General features: G+C 37.9%; 1 protein-coding gene across 1 annotated transcript in view; it reads right to left on the bottom strand.

The window, feature by feature from the left end:
* Positions 1-608: 608 nt before the first annotated feature.
* The window catches only part of PRDM11 (PR/SET domain 11), a 598,061-nt gene continuing 583,915 nt past the window's right edge, over positions 609-14,754 (bottom strand). Inside the window, exons 8-9 of the mRNA XM_044082559.1 lie at positions 7,557-8,192; positions 609-3,293 (exon numbers count right to left, since the gene is read on the bottom strand). Of these exons, the coding sequence (XP_043938494.1) occupies positions 1,132-3,293; positions 7,557-8,192 (2,798 nt within the window). The 3' untranslated portion in view covers positions 609-1,131. The remainder of the gene's footprint in view (positions 3,294-7,556; positions 8,193-14,754) is intronic.

Genomic DNA, 14,754 nt, shown 5'->3' with positions numbered 1-14,754 from the left:
CAATGAAAACAATGTGACCACTCCTTAAGTTTCTGTATCATACTGTTTCTATTTTAGACTAAAAGATGTGGTGAGTAATCTAGTCCATGATGTCAGTTCTGACTTAACGTCTTAAACGCATACTTTAAACTGATCCATATACTGTGCAGGCACACGTCTATAAGGGCAAAAAGTCAACGACTGCAACTGAAGTTAGAAAAAATGTCAAATACTGTCCACGTCAAAATGACGCGCATCAACCCACATTCACATTCAGACTGGATATGCATTTCCTAAAAGTAAAATGAAATGCTTATACTCACTGAAACAAAAGCTTGATGAACTTAGTCAAAATCAAATGAAGTACATCAGTTTCTGGCGGACACCAAGTTAACAGTGATCAGTGTGTGTGGAAAGCAAATAGGAAAAGTGAACTGGAAATGCCCCTTAAGTTATTATGGCTAAACCCTTTGTTTTATAGGAATAATTTCCTTTTTATATCCCCTATATTTTTATAAAAATAATCCCATGATTTTGACTAGCTTACTCTTTACAATATTGCAAATACAAGTAAATAAAAAAAAAAAAAAAAAAAAAAGAAAAATTAACACCCAGCCTTGAGGACCCGCTTTGCCTCCGTTCTACACTGTCAATAATTCTGTACAAGAAACAGAAACAAAAATAAAGAGAGGTGGGTGGTGGAGGAGGTCACAGTTTGGCAGAACTGTTTAGTACAAATATACAATACACAATTTATCCAAAAACACACCCTACAAAATAAAAATATGCAATGTGAAGCTCTTGAAAGGATAAAAAAATGCCTACGATAACAATGTAACTTAATATTACAAAAAGAAAGTTATAACATATTTGCAGTGGGAGATGAGAATCAGAGTTCCAATGGTGTGGTTTATTTTGCTGCTTTTAAAGCCCGAATGTATTTAAATGGTATGGTACCCCCAGCTTTTCTGTAGATGGAATGACCTAAACCATTTATAATTTGGCAATATAACCAGTTATAGACAACTAGCAGGTAATTGTTACCTTTTGATCTACAATTTACTTAATATCAGCTGACCCCCTCCACCCTTCCACCTTTACCAAGTTAGACTGCCTGGGTCTTACGGGTGATGGAATATCAGATATTCCTTGTTACATGTCTGGGTAATAGTCACCTGAAATGTCCATTCCCTGTAACCCAGACTTCTGGTCAAGTGCATTCATTCTGTTCAGCATTTCTGCTGACAGTGCATAGCTATTTCCAGATTTTTCCTCAAACCAGCTATCCAGTGACCTTTTGGCATCAAAGCTAGCAATAGGAGGGCCATTAATTGCTATTGTAAGAAGGTCATTTAGCTGATCCAGGGTTAAACGAGAACGATTGTTCTTGCGAACCCTCTGAAGGGCATTGCGGCCTCTCTCACAGCAAAGTGTAGAAGTGGGAAAGACCTTTATAACCTGAATAATCTTGTTTAATACAGGGAGTCGCTGTTTATATTTACAGATATGCCCAATCAAGTCTTTAAATCCATTCTTACTGTAATAGTCAGATTTAATCTCTCGCCACTCCATCAATAAATTAGCTCTAGTATCAACTCCTTCTCTACATATTTCTCTTGTGAAAGAAGGATTTGTCTCAAAGTGCTCATAGATAACCATGAGGTCTTCTTCACCATAGCTCATAAGGTCATCAGTATTCCTAGGCCAAGCATTGAGTTCAAACATTTGGCATGCCTTTACAACAGACCGACTTCTAGCATCAAATCGCTGTGCCAAGATGACCTGGGTCTTCTGGCAAATCTTCTCTCTGATAGACTGAAACTTGGCTTCAGCTACTCGCAGGTTTTTCAAGGCCACACCATTGAAGCTTTCACGAAAATTCTCTTCAAACTCTTGCAAGTACTCACCAGGGGAATCGGCAAGTCTGCTTATTTCTTGAATGCTCTCCTCTACCCTGTCATCCACTTGAGAGACAAGAAGGTATTCACCTTGGAAAATATATGCAAGACGAGACAAAACAGCAATGACATCTAACAAAAAATAGATTAGCTTAACGGACTGGTAATCCAAAAGGAACTGGAGAAGAGCCAAAGCAATAGCAGCTGCATCGGCTCTTTGGGTCTGGCCGCTAACATCCTTAAGATGCGTTACCACTTCACTATAGTCCTTGATTAATGCATTCAGAACATTTTGTTCACCAATGATCCATTTCACAGCTCGAATGTCACCTAAAAATTCAGTCTCTTCGCAAAGCGTTCCAGCAGTGCCCCTAAGCTCACACATTAATCTCGGAGAATAACGATAAAAACTTAGCAGCTGCTTTAAATTGCTTTCCAGTTCTTCCAAACATGGAAGTTCTTTTCCACTTATGGCATCTAAAACTTCCAAATGGGGCCTATGCACTATGAAAGGTAAGCAAAGTAACCAAGGAAGTGTCTTCCTGACTGTCATATACAAATTGGCTCTCAGTCCAGCAGTAATGTTAGCACCATCAACTCCTAGTCCAACAACTGACTTCATATCCTGAAACTGTATTCCCAAAACAGTAAAAGCTCGATCAATTGCTTGGAGGTAATTATCTGTAGTAGCAAAACCAAGCTCCTGAAGGGAAAGGAACTCAGTCGCTGGAGGTCCATCACTAGTTGCATACTGTACATAAACTGCAACAGTGTCAGCAAGCAAATCATCAGTTTGGCCATCCAGAATAATACTGAGAAATGGAGACTGTCTCATCCTTTCAAAAAGGTCCTCCCGCAGTGCCCTTGCAATGTGATGGATCAAGATCTGACAGTCTCCTTCATTCATGTACTGGTCAACAACCTTCAGCTCACACTTCCTCAGCAATTCTGCAAGAGGCCTGAAGTCTGAGTAAGGTCTTCCTTCGAGGGCCAAATGAAATGCAGTGTTAAACAGCAGGGTCATGTTCCGGCACATCTCTTCTGTTTTTTCTGGATGCATTCGGAGTTTGTACAGCTGCAGGCACTTTTTGTGGAGGTTGCTCTGGCTATGCAGCTTAATGGTATGAATCTTGAACTGTTTTGAGCCAATGATGAAAGCAGAGGTCCTTGAAGACTGGACTGTGTACTGTCTACAGACGTGGCACCACATCTCATTCAGGGTAGGTGAGTAGCGAAGGAACCAGAACTTCTTTAGCCATTCTTGTTTGAAGCGCCGAATTCTCCTAGCACTCACCGCAGACATCTTGGAAGTCTCATCAGTGGCAGCGATCATCTCATTCGACATGGATTCATCAGCAGAATCTTCCTGATCCTCATCTTCCATGAGGTTTGAGACAGCTGCATTAGCTTCAGCAACTGAAAAGTAATACAAAAAGATGTCACAGCTGCAACAGGAAACAATAAGGCAAAGTTCATTATATAATGAGCAAACCTTTTAAGTCAACAAACATGCAGCTACAAAACAATAAAAGTAACTCAGTTATAGTCAGGCAATGCAAACTTTTAGTTTACTCTATTAACAAGCGCAATTTTAGAAGATTATTCTGAGTCACTTTGCTTATGTCTTCAAAATGAAGAATCTCATATGACTTAAAATGAGTATGAATCTGGTACGACTCAAGTATGAAGCAAAATTGGTCACTTTACAAAATGTTAAGTATCTTTTACAAATATTTCATGTGTTACTTTTTAGCATTATTTTTTTATAACACAATCAAAACCATTTATGTAACTGTCTTCTTCTACGGGTAACCGCTTATTCTTATCTTCATTAACCAAACACGATGCAGCCTGAGGGAAGTTTCACAATGCCTTACTGCCTACCAGTTCTTAACCTGATAACTGCACAACTCTATAAACATTTGTTTTTGCAGCCACAGATACTTTCTTGCGGCCACAGCAGTGATTTCCAGACATCACACTACATGTCAACATTCAGATGTCTGCTGTATTTTTAAATTGTTGGTATTCATTTCCTATCCCGTTTTTAATTACATCTGTTTGATACCCTCAGATGATTGGCAAAGTAAGATTTTTCACAAGTTTATCCTTCAACATTTATTACAACAGCCCACCAACTCAATGAATGACAGTTTCTCAAATTCATTTTGCAGTAAATGTTGACAGACACTATCAAATGAAAAATTAAAAGGAGACAATCCATTTTGTAACATTCCTGACACAAAAAAGCATGCCAAAAAATGAACCATGGATAAACAAAAAAAAAAAAAAAAAAGCATTTTAGTACATGGCCCAATTAAATAAAACTACTAGTAAAATGTAACAAATGGTTAGATAAAAGCATTACTTGTCACTTTCCACAGGAAATCTCCTTAAAATAAAAAGGAAGCAGAAGGGTGGAATCTGGTTGAACTCAGAAGCCTTAAGACAGCATCTGACATCCTGACTATGAGCGCACATTTAGTGAACATGCAATAAAGGAAAACAATCATTCAGTTTACTTACTGGCATGTAATTGTGCTCTAGCATTCAGTAATGAATGCAGTATTTCAGTATATTAGTAAATGCTAAAATCTTTAGCAGCAGCAGAACTGCCAGATGCATAAACAAAGCCTGAACATGTTTACTTGGGCTGACAGTGTCTGAAACTGCATGCAAGAGTGAAGAGCAGAATGTGAAACTTTAAGTAAACACATAATGGATCTAGGTAGATGTCAGAGTGGACAGGATGGTAGTGGAGGGAGTGCAAATGAGGGGGGGTCAGATAAGAGGTAGTGTGCTTCGGAATGTGGTATATAGGAGATTATGCTGCCAATATGCAAGAAGTCAAGGGGGATATGATAACAGCATCAATGTGATGGTCATACTCTGCTTCCACAGTATACATACTTGGATGTAGTTATTTGCATTTAAGGCTTAAATTTTTAAGTGGCACTAGGCCGCCAACCGCGGTGGTGCAGCAGTAGCGTTGCTGCCTCACAGCAAGAGGTTCTCCCGTTTGATTCTCGGCTGGAGCTCCTTCTGTGTGGAGTCTGCATGTCCTCCCTGCAGTCGAGTGGCATTTGAAAGACATGCGTAGAATGGGCGTGCCTTCGTTGAAGGTTGGGCGTCGAGCTGGCACCTTGGCACCCCTAAATAAATCTACTGCCAATCATTAGCGGACCGGAGTTCCACTGTGACGACCCCTAACCAGGAAAAGCCTAAAGAAGAAGAACTAGGCCACCAAATCTCCCAAATAGAATGGTTGGCTTTGATCCCCACTGGTGTCTAACAGAATATTTGTGCTGGTGTATATTATGTGGAAGTGGCGCTAGTGTGCCCAGTGATTTTGACTTCCAGCTGCACTCCTTTTACCTATATCAGGGTGGTGATATTATGTTTATGCATTGCAAACAAAGTCACACTACAAACCTCTTGGAAGCTGAAACGGTAACAATAAGTGACCACTGTTTCTTAAACAAAAGGTTTCTACAGTAAGTCATGCATGCCATGTGACTACCCTTTTCCAGTGCACTACATTCTGTACTGCTGGCTATCACTCCTCGTAACAGAACCAAATTCCAAATGCAAGCTAAACCATTTCAGTACTGCCATTATGGGTGTTGGAATAATGGTTAAGGTCTTCATCTCACAGACAAGAGGTACAGGGTTTGACACTCAGTAATGAAAACTAGCTAGGCTTAAAATGGTCCAAAAGACCAGCTAGCCTAGTACATACCTATGAACCTATATGACTATACACTGATCAATAGAAGGCTGTAGAAAAACAGAATCTGAACATCCAATTTTAATTAATTTAATATGAACACACATACTGCCAACCTATCATATTGTACTTCTCCAACTGTCATATTCAAAGTCACTATTTCTCAGCTCTAAGAGCTGCACAGTTATAGCGAAATCCATGTATCTTAAGGAACCTTAGCACAAAAAAGTTGCAGTACACTTTCCAATAGTTAACAACACCACTGTCTTGTGAAGATGTGAGTATTTGGAATGGATTATGTGCAAGAGATGCTGTGCAGGAACGAAACAAAGCTCCTCACCATAAGTGATCTGAGGATGGGGGGGGGGGGGTGATCCTCTTTAAATAAATAAACAAGACAATGTCTTTTCTGATGCTCAGTACTAGAGATCATACAAAATCATTCTGAGGAATAGATGGCATGCATTTCATTTCACCAAATAAAAGACATCAACCCACATTAGACATGATGTGTCAAACAATACCCATACCATTCTGTGGCTGTGCCTATCTTGTAATCACCGAAGCACCACAAAGCACACACTGCCACATACAATGCCTTTTTGTCCAAATCTCCCTTAAAGGGTTAAAGATCTGGATGGATACAACAATAAAGTGATGACAGTACAAAATTCTTCAAAACTGCAGCAGCCTAATGCCATGTGGCATTCCTACAAACTGTACCTTACATTCTGCAAATGTAAGCATCACATCTGCCTTTCGTGCATAATACAAAAGGTAGGCTGATATCTTATGGAGAATTAAGGCAGTGTGGTAGTTATATATATTATATAGAAATAACAAATGGCACTTTTTAAACTTTTGAACGGCTACATAGCAGCAAAGAAAAGTAACCTCGTTGTTGCTCTATTATTCCACCCTGTCAGACGGCAGTCTCATGCTCCTTCTCAGTGATGGCGAACCTATAACACACCAGCGTTCACCAACACCCAAGTTACCAAGGAAATGGAATGAACAAAAATAGAAGAAATATGTGACCCTGCACTTATCTATTAAAACTCAGCAACAAAAAAGTCATTAATTGATGTTATTCAATTCAAATGCAGTGTATTCCATATCTTTTTTTAGTTTAATTCAAAATTACTATTAAAAGTGGGGTAATTTTTTGGTGCACTATTTTAGGCCCAATTATCAATGCACATATTGTTTTCTCTATTCGAAGTCACTGATTTTTCTTTTACTTTTATAATACATAGCAGCACACATGATTGGACTGTATTTTTTTTTTAAATAAATGAATATTTAAAGAATTGTTTCTCTTTTGTTCATGGGGGGGGGGGGGGGGGCACACCAGTAGAGTCATCATAGGCATTTTCCAAATTTTTGACATGCCGAGCCTTAAAGGTTCACCATCACTGTCATATCTCCTTACTAGAGTTGTCAGCACTACAGATAAAAGCAAACTGCGAGAAGTACTCTTTTATATGATTAATCCTTTAAAAACTTATGTTTATATAGTTCTGGAAGTTTACAGTGTTTCTGGAACACCAATGCTCTTCATCTGGGAAATGAACTCTGTATGACAGACAGTCTGTGTACAAAACTCAGACTGACAAGTTGAAGAACCATGCTTTTGTAACTTCCAGAAAGGGAAAACTAGCTGTGAAAAGTACAACAGGACATACCAAGACCAATTTACACTAAACATAACGGTAACTCCTTTTTATTTTCATTAAAAACAGACAAAAATACTAGAGGGAAGATAATTACAGTCCAAGTGGCAATGACTAACCTGCAATACATATGGATTTTAAAAGACACAATGTACTGTATATGTGTGAACATTTAAGTAATACTGAGGGAGAAGGAAATAAACATATGTATGTTAAGTAGTGTAATTTGTGACAACATATATGCTGTTTCATACCGAATTCTCATCCTGCATGACCTACCTGGGGGCTCAGCCAGCTCATGATCAGGTACCAGTGTAGGTTTTATGGGCTGAGGGTCCTGCTCAGACTTCAGCCTGAGGAGTTCTGCTTGAAGCTCACGTATCTTCTTTTTCAGCCTTATACAATTAGGGCAGAAAGATGTGGTTGGGATTTCATCTAAGTCATCTGAAACCAAGGCCAGGTCTTCCGGAGTTTCCACCTTCACAGACACTGAATTGTGGTCCTTACCTTCTTCAAAGCCTAGCCCTTTTGATGGAGTGAAAGAACTTAGACAAGATGTCTGTTCGACTTCACCTCTGACTTTTCTGTAGAAAGAGGAGCCATAAAGGGTACCTACACTAGACCTCTCATGTTCTTCTTCATCCAACTGTTTGTATGCCTTTTTGAAAGGGAAAGGGCTACTGGTTGCAAGACGATGCTCATCCATTTTAGCAGATTCTAAAGAAGCCTCAAGGACATCCTTGAAAATGAGGTCTATTTTCTTCTTCTTCGGCTGTGCATGGCCTTCCCCCTCATCACTGATGCGTTTGTAAGGACTCTTTCCAAGTTTCAATGTATTTTGCTGGGGGAATCCTCTGTTATCCTCTTTATTTTCATGTACTTTCTCAGATTTTTCTTTTTGAAGTTTCAAGATTCCTAAAATGTAATACCATGGGAATTACAACCATGAATTCTTAAGTCATTTACATCTCATTTCATGCTATTATGCCATTAAAGGGATACTGAAACCATTTTAATCTCATATTATTCTGAATCAAATCCAACATGTCAGGATTATTAAAGCTGTCAGTGTTGCATACAATTCCTCATTTTATACGGCCAAAACAAACTTTATGGTGTCTACTGCTCACACTATCTTGCTTTAAATCACATTCCTACTTACACTCATTATTTCCTGATTCATATAGTGCAATTATACTTCTGACGTAACAGACTTTATCCCGCTAGTGAACACAGGTACTCTTAATAACAAAATATGTACACTGACTGCCAATAAAATATTGGAATGTTACGAATGTGCCTACAAGCAGTCTGAAGAATTATCTATCGGTGCTACTGGACAAAACCACAACATGCATTCTTTACCTGAAAAACAAATGCTGTGGGTGAAGGGTTTTACGACTCTCCAGTAATGGGTTGAAGTTTACATTCCTGAGTATGCATATTGGAAAAATTAGTTATTGCACTAATTACAAGTTTAAAGATTGTTCAGTATTACAGTTTCCTTCCCCCAGTTTTACTAACTTTGACTATAACCCTTAGCTGTTTTTTTTTTCAGTACTAACTCAGTAAAATGAATCACTGAAGGAAAAAAGCGAAGGAAGCTTGGCTTACATAGACAATTATGTATACCACAGAACCCTCTCATTCATGCTGAATTTGTGGGAACTCTTCTCTTCAGTGCTGCTCAAACTATAGCTAATGGCTATCTGAAGTATCTGTGTAAAGCATTTATGATCAGTTTTGTTTTTACTGTAACAAGCTAGCATACGTGGATTCTACTTCTAGACTTTCCATGACAGGAGGTCTGCAAATTCTGATAACACTATCAATAAGGAGCCAAATGAAGTCACATCAAAAGGTGTGATTATTTGCAATTTTTACCATAATAAAATACCATTAAGTAAGCTCAAGATGGGCAAAGAAAAGTACCCTATCAGCCAGAAGATGAGTGGCATGACAAAATGAATGAACTAATGAAAGACTAAAACAGTCACTTTACAAAGCACTGCTGTGATAACTAATAGTCTACATTCAGAATAAACAGCCATGAGGCATCTTAAAGAGTTTACTTAATAACAAAATATAACTCAATGTATAACACAAAAACAGCAAATGGATTCGGAAAGTGTAGGTAAACAAACTGGAAAACGTCTGTCTTAAACATTATGAACCAACTAGGAAAATCAAATGATGCAAACACCTCCTTGCTGGCTTCTAAGCTTAGGTGTTTATAAATCTGTTGCCCAAGGTGACACTGTATCTATCACAGAAACAGACACTAGCAGGAAAAGAAAGTCTCGCAAAACAGTCACATATGCAGACTTTATGGAAAAGGTTACAAAATGTTGGTATTTCCTAGCTAAGTGCAACCAGCTTGGAAATGAAACTAGACAATATGAGCAACATAGAACATGAATGTGAGGTCAAACAGATTCTTAATGTTCCAAAGGACAATTTAATAAAAAAAAAACTAACTGCCAATAATGATGACTGAAACATGTTTAAACAGAATAAATGTAAGAATAAATACGGGAAGGACTACAGGATCCAAGAACAACAATAGAATCAATGATACTGCAGAAGAAACTATTATAATTGTCTTCTCATCTAAAGTGTTATTCCATATCTTTGTATACAGATTACAATAAGTTAATTCAGAATATAGTGCAAGTCAGCAAAACCAAAGCTGCAATTACATGGAAAAATGCTTTTCTTTTACATGCTTGAGACTCACAATGTTGTCACGCACTTTGAACCCCGAACGTTGACACTCGGAATGTTAAATACCAACATTACCGTACGTACAAACTTGTCCCTCTTCCAGATCCACGTTGGTGCTTGACCTTGTGTCTGGATCATTAGGGAATTTCAGTACTCAGTGTTTGCATTATGTATTCTGGTATATATTTGTCAGAGTTTTGCTGTATGGTTTTGTTACTGGTAGACTCAACATTCTGAGTTCCGAGCATATAATAGTAAACTTGGTAAAACTGACTGTTTTAACTGGTTTTTAAATCACCAGAAAGAAACTTTTGCAGCTACAAGTCGAGGCCTGACACCCGTTCATCTGCACTTTGAAACTATTAATCTTGAACTTCTACTACTGAATAAAGGGGACAATATAACAAAATAAAATCTTCTAAATTATCCACTACCTCATGATTAATGGGGCAGTAGTGCATCATGAGTTCTGGCTTCTTTTGCAAGTCAGAGACCAGTTCTACCTTAACACCCCAAATTTATGCATACTCCAAAAGGAGAGGGCCTGCTGATGAAAAAAGACAGAATGTAATGGGCTTACCCAAAGAAAGTAAATATTTTTTGTACATGTGATCAAACTATTCGATTTGGTTTAAGTGCTTAAACACAACTGATAGCACTTGTATTTGATCACAGGGCAAAAAGTATACTGGGAGGCACAAAATGATCCCTGTGTGACACCATGCTACTCTGTTTCGGGTGAATACCACCCATCCCCCAATGCTGTGTAACTGTGAAATTGCTGTAATTAAGTTAGTGGGATGTTCATTCTTGCCCTCTGGGGGGAAAAAGAAAAAAACTTACAACAATTTGTATGGTTGGGTATTACATGACATGAGCTCTTGACCAGTTGCGACTGATCAATATTTTTTTTTTTGTTAACAGTGTAAACCTACAACAGGAAAGTACACTCATAACAGAAGCTGTTTTGAGTACTGTAGTCACTGCTGCAATAATACTTCCCTAACCAGGGAGATGATCTCCTCATTCAGACTTCCTTTCTCCTTAATAATCCATCTCAGACTGGTCTGACTTCCAGAGTTTTTCACAGGTCCCCAGACTACAGGCAGATTCCTCTTGTAGCTCAGAACATTGCCCTAATGTACAGCTAAATAAAAGAGTCACTTTGGCTCTTTTTCCAAATATAGGAAGCTAGTAAGATCGGCCCTGCTAGGGTCAAATGTCCTATCCTTAGTCTACAAAGCCCTTAAGGATCTAATATTACGACATTTCAGATGAGGACTAATAGGCATGTGTGTGGAGAGTACGCTTATCATAACTGAGCAATGACCACTAATGCATACATTACGCATAAACTGAGAATACAAACAAAACACACCAGCCAGAAAATAACAAATAACCACAAAACTGGAACCACACCAACGTATTTTAATTTAGCGCTTTCGTCTTGACAATGCAAAAGAATTCATCAGAATAAAACATAAAAAACACCTGATTGGACAACTACAAACTTTCATTCCACATTTAAAGATACATTACAGTAAAACCCTACATGAAATTGTCTATACAAGAAGTTAAAAATACATAACATATAAACAATTATACAACGATCCACCATTAATATTCCAAAACGTGCACGCTGATTGGTCAGCATGCATGCTGTAAATCAGACTTCTACTAATGGAAAAAGGTCCGATCGCCCAGACTTTTTCCATTAGTACAAGTCTTTTTTTACAGCAACGGAGAACTCAAGATCTCTGTTGCTTTTTAGACACTGTCGTGCTATGTTAAGGGAGTTTAACATAGCGAGACAGCTTTAAAAAAAGCAACGGAGATTCTCTGTTGCTTTTTTTAAAGCTGTCTCACTATGTTAAACTCCTTTAACATACCGAGACACTTTGTAAAAAGCAACGGAGATCTTGCTTTCTCCTTTGCTTCCACCCACAGCTCTGATGTGCTGTGTAAGCATACGCAGTACATCAGAACTGCCGCAGAATACCAGACAGCTGCGGAAGGGCAGCAAGCAGGCATTATACAATGCCATTATTTAAGAAAAGTAAGTATTTTTTTTCTTAAATAATGTCATTGTATAATAGCAATAACCCACTTCTGGGTGTGGGTAATGCTGGATTTACCCACGGTTGTCTTTGTTTGGCCAATTGGGCTTCGCCCTCTTGACCAAACCACACCAACCGTGGGTAAATCCAGCATTACCCACACCCAGGCATGGTTTATTGCTATAGTATAACATTTTTACTTGTATGTATAATTTTGTGCAAAATACCATGCTAAAGATTAAGGAATGTATTCAACAAGAACATTTTTTTTAAATATGCTATATGCTACCACATAAGAAACTTCAATGATTTAATATTCAGAACTGGCTTTTAGTTTTAACACACTGTGAATGGAACATTGGTCATTCAGTCCAGGAGGGGTAACTGCTTTTAATTTAAGCTGCCATTGCAGTTCTCTAAAGTCCAAAAATTCATTATATGATCTCCCCTCTCTGTCCCAAGTCTACGTGGTCAATCACCGCAAATTTGAAAGTATGTTGTGGAAAAATAATCACGTTTTGCCAGAGGGTTGTTCGTGTCCATCATTCTAATACTATAAACAAGTTGATAAATCCTAGTATGGAATTGTTTGAGAGTTTTTCCCACATAATATGCAGGATATTGTTGGCAAGATGCTAAATATACCAAACCCTGCGATTTGCAGCTATAATTCTTTTTTAAGTTTTATGGACCCATAATTATGGACATTAACTGAGATGCATTCTAAAATGTGTTGATACCGAGTACAGGACCCACACTTAATCATCTTGTCCTCTAAATTAGCTGCCCCTTCCTTTTCCACCATGTTTTGTATACATACATCCTTCTGGTACACTACTTGTGGTCTCTCCCCCACAACTTTTATATGTTGGTGGTCCACCATGAAAATTACCCAGTTTTTCTCAATTATATGTCTTATATTGTAGAAAACACTGTTGAAAGTTAAAACTAGTGCTCTACTGAAGTGGTTCACAGACTCCTTATTCATACCTTGTGACGGGTTATTCAACCCTATGCCCACCAGTAGGGTGAAAACTCCTCTAAGTCTTTTTTGTACCACTTCATTGAAAAAATCACTTAAAAAGTTCTTTGAGTACCCTATTTTTATGAGCATTTCCTTCAAAACCCCACATTGTGTCAAGTATTCATCTGTTTCCTAAACCTTCCTTGCCAACCGGACGATTTGTACTTTTACCAAGGATTTTTTCTGATGGATAGGGTGGTGACTAGAGTAATACAACAAGGTGTTTGAATATGTGGGCTTCCTACTAATATTAGAGGAAAATTCACCTCTTAGTCTGTTTTTAGACAACTTAATGTCCAAATAACTAATTTCCTCTTCCGATACATTCATGGTGAATTTCAAAAATGTAGTAGTCGTATGTAAGTATTGAAAAAAATCATTTAGTCTCTCTCTCTCGTACTTGTCCAAAATATAATGATATTGTCAAATAAAACATGTAAAATACATCCATGAATCTAGAAATTACTGTTTAAAACATAATTCAACTCCTAACAGGCCAATACTATGTTGGCACCATGGCCCCTCCAGTTTTCTGCTTAAATAGTTATTTTTCAAATGTTATGAAATTATTCTCCAGCTCTATCTCCATCAAGGTAGCCAAAGTAGAACTTTTATGTGTAAAGTCAGTGTATTTACTTAAATACTCAAAAAAAATTCTATACCCAAGTTAGGGGGGATCACGGAAAAAAAGATTGACCACATCAATAGTGACAAAAATGAGGTTTTTATTGTATAAATTCTGATAAATACACCACAAAAAATTCACAAGAGTCGTTGATATATGTAGGATGTTGTAAAAGTACCTGTTTTGTGTATTTGTCTATGTATTGGGCCCACATCTGCAAACTCTCTCCTTTTAGCACATCTTAATATACGCAGTGTTAATAATAAAATCCCACACCTCCATGCCCTCCTAGATGTCCACCGCTTTGATATCCTTTGCCTATCTTAAACTTGGCTTAAACCCACAGTCAAAGATAATGAAGTTTCCCCTCCTGGTTATAATATCATCAGAAGAGACCGTACTGCTAAAAAGGGAGGAGGGGTCGCAATCCTATATAAAACCAAACTACAAATCAGCACCATAGATCTTCACCCACCTTTAGACAACTCAGCTGAATTACTTATCATTAAACTCCAGGTCAACCCTAGTAAAGCTATTAATGTCATCTGTTTATACCTACCACCAGGAAATAATATTAATACCCTTGAAAATATCCTAAATTGGTGTTCTATTAACCTCCCACAGGAAACAATAATCTTAGGAGACTTCAATATTGACTGGCAGTCCTGTAACAATAGTAACCCTTCTAACCATATTACCTTCTAACCATATTAACTTATATGGCTTTACTCAAACTATTAACTCCTCAACTAGAACTCACAGACCCACCAACAAAGAAACTACCTTGGACTGGATACTTACTAATAACCCTCTTCAAACCTACAATGTAGGGATCCTCCCTGATGATCTAAGTGACCACTCCCTAACCTACTTTATCAGATCTAAAACCAACCTCACTCATTCCAACACTGCCAGGACTGTTCGCTGCAAAAAACAATTTAAACCTGATCTATTCCTGTCAGAACTTAAACAATGCAATTGGTCTCCACTAAAATATCTTCCACTTGATGAAGCAGTAGCCTATTTTAATACCACATTCTTATCCAT

This window comes from Protopterus annectens, chromosome 9.part0 (assembly GCF_019279795.1).
Source record: "Protopterus annectens isolate FY-2018-M chromosome 9.part0, PAN1.0, whole genome shotgun sequence".
Classification (NCBI taxonomy): Eukaryota; Metazoa; Chordata; order Ceratodontiformes; family Protopteridae; genus Protopterus; species Protopterus annectens.
The sequence above is the reverse complement of the archived record's forward strand: the minus strand, read 5'-3'. Positions and strand labels throughout refer to the sequence as shown.